At 41.8% G+C, this 12,349-nt stretch overlaps 1 protein-coding gene across 1 annotated transcript in view; it reads left to right on the top strand.

Annotated features, from left to right (window-relative positions):
- The window catches only part of LOC141800540 (uncharacterized), a 27,327-nt gene extending 22,024 nt beyond the window's left edge, over positions 1 to 5,303 (top strand). Inside the window, exon 11 of the mRNA XM_074683143.1 lies at positions 3,514 to 5,303. Coding sequence (XP_074539244.1) covers positions 3,514 to 3,687 — 174 coding nt within the window. The 3' untranslated portion in view covers positions 3,688 to 5,303. The remainder of the gene's footprint in view (positions 1 to 3,513) is intronic.
- The last annotated feature ends 7,046 nt before the right edge of the window (positions 5,304 to 12,349 follow it).

Raw genomic sequence — 12,349 nt, 5'->3', positions numbered from 1 at the left:
GAGCTAACTTTTTAAAAGTTTCCCTGTCCCAATGTGTTCATACAGTGAAGGTCACAGTGAATAGAACATGTCAAACAAGAGAAATACCACAAAAGTTTAATATTTTCAGTGTACCCTATTAAACAAATGTTTCTCAGTGGTGCCAGTTCTGTCTCTCAGACAGTCACTGCTTGTCAAAATAGAATGTTTTATAGTTGTAACATCTAGGGATGGGTACTGAATTAGGTACTTTTATAGGTATCGACCGAATTCAGTCAAAAGTACCAGGTACCGATTCGTGAAATCGAAAGGTACCATGTTTAGGTACCTAAATGCATCCTTGTGATTGTGAGGGAGTGGAAGAGTTGGGGATTTTCCATGCTGGACATGAACACAGCATTACAAGGTTATATATTGAAGAATAAACATGTTAAATTGGAAAAACTACAAGATTTTATACATAAACACAAAAAGCATTGAAGGTTGGCACCGTTGAGTACCGGTACCAATTGCCAGGCACCGGACATAGGTACCGAATAGTTTCAAATGTAAAAGGTACCCATCCCTTGTAACATCACATATGTACTTACAGGGCATCCAGAAAGTATTCACAGAGCTTCGCTACTTCCACATTTTGTTATGTTACAGCCTCATCCCAGGATGAAATGAACTCATTTATTTCCCTCAAAATTCTACACAACACCCCAAAATGATGATGTGAAAAAAGTTTTTTTGACAATTTATTGAAAAGAAAAAAAGACCACACATGTAGATAAGCCTTTACTCAATACTTGATGCACTAGTTGATGCACCTTTAGCAGCAGCTTCTTCTTCAAGTCTCTTTGATTATGATGCCAAAAGCTTGGCACACGTATCTTTGGCCAGTTCTTATTTGCGTCACCTCTCAAGCTCCATTAGGTTAGTTGGTGAGCGTGAGAATTTTGAGGATTTTTTCCCTTTTTGGAATGAAGCTGTGAACAGTGGGACATTTAGATGTCCTACTGTACTTTAGTATCACTTCTTGAGGGCTATCCTCATAAGGTGTGACAAATACTGATACGCCATATCGGCGCACCAGAGATTAAAAGTTCCTGTTGGTCATCTTGTTTTTCGTTTTGAGTTCATAAAGAAACACCAATAACGTCTTCGGTCTGTGTCATACCCGACTCCTCCCAGGAGCTCAAAATTCAGGCTGTGTGCAGGCATGAGTGAATCTGAATTAATTGTCTGCTCTTTTTATTTTGCTATAAGAGCATCAACACTAATAAATATTTTTCTATTTTAATAAAATCTCTCGTAAAGTCTCCACATCTGGTTTCTATAACTGTTTTGTGTGACAAGTCTGCCAGTATGACAAACTGCTCCTGCACTTTATATGTTGGAGAGAAGGTTGATGAATATTTTTTCAATGGATAACAAGTTTGCTCATTGATTAAAGATAAAAGATAAACACAGTCAGCCTCTGTTATGTGTGGGGAAACATGCCAAACTACACAGACATTTAAAAAAAGGATCAGGTTGTACATTGTTGCAATATTTTTGTCCTGAGTGGTTCAATTGACTGAACTATAGACTTTGCGGCCCCTGGAGCCACTGTCCAAGAGCGGCTTGAAACAAAGCCACTAGACAGATGTGTCCATGCCTCCCTGTGTGTGTTCGTTTAAAATGTGTGCTTGTGTGTGTGTCGTTCTGGCCATGGTCAAGTGTGCTTTGGGCTGTGACTTAAGGATGAAAGTAGAGCAAAGTGGACCATGAAAAAGTTATACGATTACACACACTTTCCCCCTCTCCTCCTCCTCCTCCTCTCTCTCACCAGGCAGCTCTCTGGGCCGTGAAAGTGAGAAGAGAAAACATAGGCTGTTGCAAATGAGAAATGCCTGTGTTTTTTTGCGGCGTTGGTGCTGATCTCAGCAGCGTTTGGTGGTGAATGTGCAAAGAATAGCTTCTGTTTGTATTGCTAGCTGGAAGACTCCCAATGAATAATCACATCCTATGAAGCAGACTCACTATGCTATTGACTTGTAGGAGAAATCACCATATATAAATATATTTTCTAAAATTGCATCTAGTATTGCGCTCACTCTCATGTTTTTTTTCTTTTCATCATGCAGTCACTCATGCAACTCATGTAGGGCACTTCATACCTTTAACCCCAGGTTGTCACATGCAATTATTCTGCGCATGTCCCCTATGGGTTGTAAAGCAAACCCAACTATTGGGCTAGCTGCGGATAAACACCTCTGGCCATTTCACAGTGACGCTGGCAGAATAAAATCATCTTTTTTCACCATGTGCTTGGTGCTCTGAGGAGCCTGAGAGGGTCAACTCTCCCCAGATATCAGACTCTGGGCCTGGGTCATGCTCCACCTCCCTGGAGCTCCAACCTGCTAAGACAGCATCCACTTAAATGTATATACACACACTCTCCACACATTTTTACCCTCTAAATGAGTTCCCATGGGAGCGCGTGTCTCCTGTCAGGACCTGCTGTTGCTTAGAGACTGGTCCCGGGGCAAAGCAGTCACACACACTCTTCCTCACTCTCCTGGCCTCGTCACACTTTTAGTGAGAATGATGACACTCAGCTGCTTATTGTCCATGAGCTTAAGTGACTGCCTGTGCCCCTGTGTGTGTCTGAGTGTGTGTGTGTGCACAGAACATTCCTAGACCAAATCAAACTATCCAACTCTCTAGTTTTGTTTCTAGAAAGTGAGGAAGCATAGATCTTTGTATCAGCTCCTCTTACTCTGTATATTATGCACACCCTGAAACATGGTTTTATGCTTCCTGTCCTCGGTGGTAGCAGGAAGAGTTTTATCACCCAGCTCCACTTTGAGCTCAGTAATTACACACACACACACACACACACAGTATTTTACTGAGATAAATCTGCTGCTGCCAGCTTTGCGACCAGTACTTTTTTATCTCACTCCTTCATGGCGTATTTCACTGAGATAACAACTCTGATTAGATGCGTGTATGTATGCATGTACGTCACATAACCACATAATGTGTGCTTGAGGTTACGTTGCTTTATGTGTGTGCGCATGAACGTTGCGCTAGCAAGAGGAAGATAAATGGTCCTTTTGTCTCCTGTGCAGCTGAACAGTGAATCAAATGTGCTGATTTGCCAAATGAAAGACAAAAACTGTTTACCAGCGTTTTGCTAGCCGTGACAGCAGCGATGAAAAAATGCAGCCGGATGCAGTTGGATATTTCAGGCGGCCTAACCAGCACTTAAAGACTTAAAAACCTCAAGGCTGCTCACTTCCCTCCAACTCCAAGCTGCTGCTTACTGATGCCGCAGTGATTCACTGTTATCTCCAGCCACACAACGCCACTGCTTTTCACTCACCGTATCTCATTTCTTGTAGTGCCTATGCGGTATAATTTTGCACTTCATGTCCCTCTCAACATTTCTGCTGTATAACCTACTTTCTATTTAAAGTTTCCATTTTTCCAGTGTGCTTACTAGCTTATTACACACTTGCATCATCCTCTCTTGCTGTTTTTTCTTCTCTCCCTGTTCCCCAGCTGTATGGTAAGCTGCGGTGTGATGACCAGCCGATGTTGGAGCATGTGGAACAGCTGCTGGGTGAACTGGGAGGAGAGATGGAGGCAGAGGAGGGAGACCCTGTCTTGGATGATGATTATGAACCCTGCAGTGATGAAGAGGAGGACGGTACAGAGGCGCCCATGGAACACTGACGACAGCAACCTTTGCTCATGCTCTTATTTCACTTCTGTCATCCTCCTTGTGGTTTAAATGTTGTAGTATTCTCCTCAAAGTGCCTTTTTAAGTGGCTATCCTTTCACACACATTGAATTGAAGAGCGATGCGCAAAACATTAAAGCTGCAGTCTACTCAATCTCTTTCAGTTGGTTGTGTAATGCTTTTGGTCAAATAAGTGCTTACTAGAGTAATGCTTCCCTTGATCTCCTTGACAGATGTTGATGAAAGAAATTAGTTTTAGAGCTTTTCTTCGCACTAAACCATCAGCTAAGGCTAAACACCTTTGAATAAATCCTTTCTCTTCTTATTCTCGCCCACACATTATTTTTACAAGCAACACACAAAGGAAGCCCATTACCGATTCCAGCTCATCCTAAATACAATTGAAGCAGCAGTGTGTTCATACCTGATTGCAGTTAAAGTAAAAAAAATATCTCATCAGGGTTTCTGTTTGCAAACTGTGTCTGTGAACAAACGGCAGAGATTTCTCCATGTTTTGGTTCTGGTATTTAAAGTTTGTGCTATTCTTGAAATTTTATTCTTCTCCTCCAGCTTTGCCTTTTGTATTCTGCCTTTTTTGTTTCTTCATTGGATTCAACAAGACAAGAAACAATAGAGAGAATTTGACATTAACTTATGCAGCCTGCGTTTCTCTCTCTGCAAGATTGTTCAAAGTGGCGGCACAAAGCCTTTCAGAAAGAGAGAAACAGGCAACTCTGACTTCTTCTACTTTTTTGTAACTAGTTTTCCACAATTCAGCCTTTTAAAAATACTCAGGCAGGGTTACGTAGTGTTTTGGTGCTACACAGTTGTAGACTGATGCTTTTCACTTTGATGTCTGATAATTTAGCACAAGAAGATGAAGAGACAGAGTTTGTTATCTGATCAGCCGCTGCACATGTAGCCACTTTATGTGGATTTGGGATCATAACAGTTACATTCTTTGTTACCAACAACAAAAAAATCAAACTGTAAGACTTTGACAACATGAGAGACAACTTGTTAAGACTATTTTTTTCCTGCAATTGAAAATTTGAAATACATTGAGTTACTTTTTCCACATAAGAGATCCTTATCTCTCTAAAATCTAACAAAGACATATCTTGTCTGGCATATAGGCTCTTTCTTTTAGCTTTTGTATCTCTTACCCTGCCAAAATAACACTCAAAACTCAGCCTGTAGTTGTTATTCACCATCCATCTTAGTGTAAAGCTCTGAAACAGCTGACTTCATTTACAGAATTATCAGTTTATGTGTCACTCTTCTTTCTTTCTTTTTCTTAATGAACTGACATTTTCTTCCTTGATACCCCAAGACGTAGGGTTGTAGTATGTGACTTGCATGCTGTTACACACATCCTCCTCAGAGTATTTCTTCATGCAACGTGCCTGTTAACAAACGCAACACACCACAGGCGTTCAGTGCGATGCGGCCCCTTTGAAGAAGCCCACAACCGGTAAATGGGAACGTTATCTTAGATCTTTCTCTTGATAGTGGCCAAGCTGCAAGCTGAGAGGTCTGCTGGGGGAAATAAGTTCAGATATTATGGTGTGATTGTGTGTTTGTGTTTAAAGAGTGTAAAATAAAGCCTGGGAGAAAATGTGTTGTATCATTTTGTGTATGTGTGTTTAGATGCTGCAGATAGGGATGAACTAATGTGATATGCAGTAATGTATTATTTGTGGATCTGGCTCTGTATAGAAACATTCATGTCTCTCTTATTTAGTGTATAATAATGCGTTAGGAGTGCAGGCCACAAGGATTGACTACCTGGAGCGATACTGTCATTTAGAATTGGACTTTATAATTGCAATGAGCTTGTGTGCATGTGTCTTTTCACATTTCTGTGTGTGTGTGTGTGTGTGTGTGTGTGTGTGTGTGTGTGTGTTTGTTTGCGCGTGTGTGTGTGTTTTACAGCATGTGTCCATGCGGCTCATCTGCAGTGCTGTGTGATTAATGACTCAGAGGTTGAGCGAACATCGGTGGTCAGCCCTTTCCGGTTATTCTGAGCTGACCCAGTGTGAGTGGGCCATAGTGGACACAAAGCCTGAGGTTATCCAAAAAAAAAAAAAAAAAAAAAAACCTTGGCAATTCTCTCACCTGTGCATGAGCCTCAGCGCTGCAGGAATATGTTCACTAGCTGAGAGTGGGGAGTGCAGTTTCTACACAAGGACACACATTCAATCACAGGGAAAGGACACCTGCTGTTTACTTGCTTTTCTGTCCTTCTCTGTGCTGAAAATCGCTCTCTGAAAGGCCAAAATGGCTCTCTGAGAAGCCAAAACCTGAAAAATTTGAATTTAGTAACACATTTCCATGCCAAAAGTTTGAAATGTCTTTTGTCAAATTTCTATATTTTAAACAACAAAAACTAAATTCATCAAATTAACTTTAAACATGACTGAAATGTATGAATGCCTCACTCTGAATGGTCTTTTTCTAACCTCTATTTCAAGCTATAAACATTTTGAGAGCCTTCTTGCATGTGTTTTGTCTCCAGGGAAACCAGCCCATAATTAGAATTTGTGTTTATGGTGTGTGCCTGTGTGTGAGTGCTTGTGGCTCCCTGTATGTGCTTTTTAATAATCGACAGTAATGAGATGAGCAAGGGGAGAATAATCCTGGATTAACAGCTTAAAAATGCATGTGTCGTCACAACAACATCATGATGGGGACTTAATCATTGAACTACACACAAACAAAATCTATTATCCACACACATTCACACAGCAACCAACCACCGACTGTCCGTGCATCATATAGCCGAATGCTACGAGCTGAAAGTGCATGTGCTGTTTATCCTTAGTTGGTGTATGTGTGCATTGTTGGCTTAATTAGAGAGTTAAGCAGGGGGCTCCTCTGAAGGGATTAAGGGGAAATTATCAGAATCTGGAGACTTAAAGCTAAAACCAGTTAAACGGAAACAGGAGGGGGGAGATCAGGGCAGAGTTTAGGAGGCATTCCTACTGTTTATGCACCCATTTACTAACTCTTTTACATACCAAATTGTCTCGTTGATGTCATGCACAAGCTTTTAAATTTGCTTTTAGCTGCACAAGCAATCTATTCAGCCTCAAAAAGCCATTTGGATTATTTTTAAAGACGTGGAAATCTTGTGTTCGTATTCTCGATGGTACCAAGACACAGCTATTCATCGAAGAGGAGCACAAAGCAGAGCCAAGGACAGAATTAACCTAACCAGAGGACTGATGGAAAGGAACTGCTTGTCACTCATCTGCAGTTCTACTCTTTGTGCTGTGGCCGTGCATTCAAAGTGTGACTTAACGACATAATGGGAGTGATGGTTATCTGACCCATGGGTTTTCCTGACAGCCACTGTGCTAGAAGCCATGAATCATCTGACCTTTCTCCTCAGCAGTGAAGCCATTTCCTGTGCTGGATGGATTTCTTGACTTAATGGATGCAGTGTGGCTGACCTGGGAAAAGCTCTGTAGCGGATAAATTCACATGAAGGGTTAACATTCAGCTTTGTGGTGCTTGATAGTGTCATTAAAAGGTGATATGGTAAGGCTTAGTGGAAAAGATTCTTGTTTCCTAGGTTTTCTCTCTTTCCTTGCTCTACTTTGCTAATCTGGTAAAGGATCCTGTGGGATCCTCATTTGCCCACAAAGCTTTCATTAAATCTTTGTTTTAAATATCAGATAACAAAATTAAAACCAAACTTCTCTTAAAATTGAAAACCTGCTCAATAGTTAATGTTGCAAGAAGTGTCTTAAAAATGACAGAGAAAAATCTCTATGATGTGGATTTTAATATTCTAGCTTGACTTTAAGACCTCTCCTGCAGCTAGTCACCAGAGGGGTGTCTGAAGGTTTGGTTTCCTTTGGGTTGCTGCTCCTGTCTGTGATTTCATACAGTCTTTATATAATCTAGTGACATTTCTTCCAGGGCTAGGTGAATGGAAGACAAACCTCACTTGTGTATCAGCTTCTCCATTTGATTTAATTACAAGTTGGGCTGATAAATTTCCAGGATCCCAACAACAGACACAGAAACTTGACTGTCAGCCTGTTGTTGTAGTGGAGTTAAACATGATCTGGTGTTGCCTCTGTGTGTTTTATTTTGAAAGTTACCTGGATGTAACAATGAGCTTCCTGTACCACTCTCTCTGCTCTCTGCTTTCATGTGTGCCTGCATAGAATAGAATAGAATAGAATAGAATAGAATAGAATAGAATAGAATAGAACTTTATTGTCATTGAACAAGTACAACGAAATTGAAGTCACACCAGCAATCAAGAAAACAAATGTAAGAAATTGTATAGAAAGTGAAAAAGGTCCACAAGAAAACAGATGATGACAGCTTGTCCATCATTCTCCAGTTCAGCCAGTCTCCACCTCCACAGGGTCCAGAACTGAACTTCTTCAGCAGTCTGTTCAGTCGCTGTCTCCTGGATCCTGTCTGCTCACAGCAGGTGAAGCTCTTCCAATGTGGCGTTGGTGTCTGATGTTAGCTCTGTTAGCCATGTCTGTGAAAAACATGATACTACTCTGCCCTCTGGTATTCCCTCTGTTGCTGGGTTAGCTCAGCTAGCTCATCCATCTTAAGTGAGATAGATCTTATGTTCCCAATGACGATGGATGGAAGGACAGGTCCATGCCGCACCTGAGAACCAGTGCGTCGACCTCACCGTTTTCTCCTCACCTTGTGGGACATCAACAGGCTTTACATCAGTTAGCATTGACATGCTACGGGCTGCTAACAGCTGAGTTCACATGTAAACAATGTGGCCATGGTAAAATGTAGGATCTCCAGACAAACATGGGAGAAAAAGTAGAAAAATATTGCTGAAGCCACAAAAAGTTTGGTGTCCATGACCAACAAATGAGCCATACAAAGTAATGACCAACTCCAAAAACAAAGATTGCAAAAAAGAGACGAAAAAAATACAAGAATTGGACAAAGAGGAGAGAGCTGCTGCAAAAGGCAGCCATAGCCAACATGGCGGCGCCTAGCAAGCATCTATACTAGTTTAAACATAAGAGTTGAGCTTGACAAGAGAGCCTTGTTAATGTTGTGTTGTTAGCTTGAGTGCATCCAGAGTTTTACCCATTGCCTGTGTAATATGCGTGAGGTCAGTGACATCATCCATTTGTTTCTGAAGTGGAGTTTTGAAGCCCATCGTTGACGGAGCCATACTGGTAATGCTGAACTAAACCTAGCTATGTTCAAGTCTGGATTGGTTATGGGGGTGAAGCTTCTTTGCAAACAGCTAATGGGTGCCTACCCGTTAAGTCGGCCATGCCCTAATGTGGGCAAAACTTGTAAGTTTCATAACTTTGAAAATAACAAGCTGTGTACATGATTATCCCTGTTTCTGCTGTCAGCCTTGAGCAGAATGTTCATAAAATGCTGATTTTAGCATTTCCCCATTGCTAGCTTTATATTTTTAGAGCAGGGGTTACCACTTTGGTTTTACCTCAGGTCTATAAGTATCAGAGCCTGTTGCTGGTATCTTTATTTCATTTACCCCTCTCCAATTTTAGAGGAAATGTGGTTCTTGACCGTGAATGCAAACTAGGAAATTGGTAAATGCTAATACTAGCTGCTATATGACAGTAGCTAATGGGCAGACAAGAATGTTTAGTCGCTCTGCCACATTCAGTATTCATTTTCTTTGTTGCTCCTCAATTAAAAATCATTGAAATTATAGAAATTGTCAGATTCTTAAGACAATAGCAAAATATGAGCTCCCCTCCTTCAGGACACATCATGGAGGATGCCACTGTGTGAATTTGGTTAACTCTGCAGGAACTGGTATCACATAATGAATTCACAGAAGTTGTCTTCATCACTGATCTGTGCTCTTGGTCTGAAAGGCTTTTTTTTAGCCCATCTTGCTGCTGCTGCTGCTGCTATTGTCTCAGGACTGAATGTGCTCATGCATCTCTGCATGCACACAGTCTGAGTGTGTGTTGTGTGTTTGTGCATAGTAATCTTTGTTGGGAACATCTGTCCCTCAGAGATAACATAACCGGGGAATTAGCCATGCTGTCTTACAACCGAGCATCACATCTCACTATTACAGCCTGCTAAATTTTACCCTATTACACCTCTGTCTGTGCATGTGTGTTTGTGTGTGTGTGAGTGTAGGTGAGAGTAAGCAATGTGCTGACAGTGTCATGTCCTTGGGCAACTGTGCCAAGTTTAATAGTATCACCAAGCCCACTACATCCTCTAAGCTTTAAATCCATCGCAGAGCAGAATTCACACAGATATTTCTACATAACACAAAGTCTCACACAAACAAGTCCCTCCTCAACAAGAGAGCCAGCATTCACAGAGTGAAAAGAACCAAACAGAAACCAAAAATGCTCTTTCATTTCACAGGATAGAGGTGTTTTTCTCCGGTTCAGGTTTGTACACAGTAATTTATCTGTTTGAAGTCAATCTCTAAACAGCTCGAAACCACTTAGCTTTCCATATGTTGCACTTGAAGCTGCAGCGCTGTCTCTTGGCGAATCACTGGTGACAGACTACGCTTTGAGCTGAACCTTTATGGGGGTTCAAAAGCTCTCAGAGTTAACAAAGTGATGCGTCAGCCTGAAACCATCAAAAATTCAGAATGCGTTATGATCAAATGGTTCGACTTTAAAGGGACAATTCAGCTAAAGGATTTCTGCTCTTGTTTGGTACGTTGTAATCTCCTTTTTAAATATTGTTGTTTGCAGGTTTTGAAAATCATTTTAATCAGTAGAAGAATTAAATATTATTCCTGCTATTTGTCATACTATTTCTATGGGCACATGGGCTCTGCAAAGAAAAGATGTAAATTAGGGTGGAACAGCCTGGCTCTGCATGTCACACTCCACCACGACTCGAGAAAACTTTTAATGAATGTCACTGCGAAGGAGGTGGTGGGAAGGGCCTTTTCTTTGTGTAGTAATTCTGAAAAGCAGATTGTGCTGTAAAATCTGCTATAGCCTACAACAGCATCCGAACATGTGAAAGCTGTAGAATCTGAATGAACAGGGAAGGAGAGGACGGAGTGTAATGGCGCCTTTTCTTCTGCACAGTCGGAGAACAGCCGGGGGAGTTGAACACAGCCCCACTGACCTGGTTGGATCAAAGAGAAAGAGGGAAAGAAAGGGAGCGAACAGGGGATGGGAAGTGTCTCATTTATACGGAATTGCAATTTAGGTCGATGGATCGCTTGAGTAGCCGTGAGGGGCTCTTTTCGTTCAATGCAATCTATACCCACAATCTAACAATCAAATGTGGTGCCAATAGAGGTGATCCTGCCCCGGCACTCAGCTCTCCCCCTCTCTGTCTCTCTGACTGCTGCTGCTGCTGCGGCTGTATTTGACTGAGTGCCAGCTTTAGTTTTTATACCTCATTAATTCACAGGAGCGATTGAGTGAGGAAACCGCTTCTTCTCCATCATAAATCAAATGGCAGTGCTGCATGTGCACACAAATACACACGGGGGCAAGGAAGCAGACACACACAACAGCTAAACATGAACACACTACAGGGAGAGTATCTCGGGGCTTCTGTAATGATTTAATCAGTCACTGACATAAAGTACAGTGATATTGTGATTGCTAATTTCCACATGACCCCTGTGTGAATAACAGCAGGGAGAAAACTTATTAATAAAAAGACTGGTGCCACATTATCAGAAAAATTTAGTTCATTTTTTTTCTTTTCATCATTTTCTGTAATGTGTTTAATCCTATCGTTAGTGTAAGGCTGTTCTCTTGCATTTTCTCCTTCAGGCTGTCTGAGAGATTTTTATTGCTTATGAACCAGAGTGAAGATGGAGGGGAAAGTGGAGTGGGTTGATTTAGTGCCATCTTAAAGATTATCAGTATTGGAGGACTTAGAAGTTGCAGCACATTTTGAGTATCTCTAAATTAAACTCTGGGATGAGAAAGAGCAGCATAGTGTGTAATTTAGATTGTGTGTGTGTGTGTGTGTGTGTGTGTGTGTGTGTGTGTGTGTGTGTGTGTGTGTGTGTGTGTGTGTGTGTGTGTGTGTGTGTGTGTGGAAGAGAGGTAGAGATAGAGAGGTTTGATGCTGTAACAGCTGCTAATTATTGCTGCTCTATATTTCACACAGTCTGTTTGATCTCCCCGTCCTGGGGAGAGAGATAGGGATTCTCTGTCTGCTCTTCTCAAACTCACACACTTACACAAACACCAACACACACACACACAACACTACGGATACACACAAGCTCAGGGGTCAGGGGGAGGAGAAAGGCGAATTGTGCTCTAATTACCAAGTCTCTGCAGGGGTTGACTTATATTTCAAGCCAACACCTCGGGACAGGGAGTGCACGTTTTGTCTCTTGTGTTTTTGGTTTGTATTTGTGTCCCTCTGCGCTGCAGCCCCCCTCCCCTCGTGTGCTGGCCTCTGATCACTGATATCACGGAGGGCAAATCAATCCAATCTCTCAAAGCACTCTGGGTAGTCCAAGTCCATAGACCATCTGGATGCCGCTCTGTTCTCCGCTGTGCTCTGCTCCCCAAGTGCGGGCCGCTGCAGTGATCAACTGTTTGGCACGCTGCGTTGATGCATCCACTGTTCACCAATCACTAAGCATGGGTGCATAGCAACAGTTACTAACCACCTTAACCTCTGGCAACTCTTGAAAGAGTAAAGTGTTTCGTT

The sequence above is a fragment of the Halichoeres trimaculatus genome, unplaced genomic scaffold, assembly GCF_033239565.1.
Source record: "Halichoeres trimaculatus isolate MK-OKI-2021-1 unplaced genomic scaffold, fHalTri1.1 fHalTri1_scaffold_12, whole genome shotgun sequence".
Lineage (NCBI taxonomy): Eukaryota > Metazoa > Chordata > Actinopteri > Labriformes > Labridae > Halichoeres > Halichoeres trimaculatus.
This window is presented reverse-complemented; position numbering and strand designations above follow the sequence as displayed.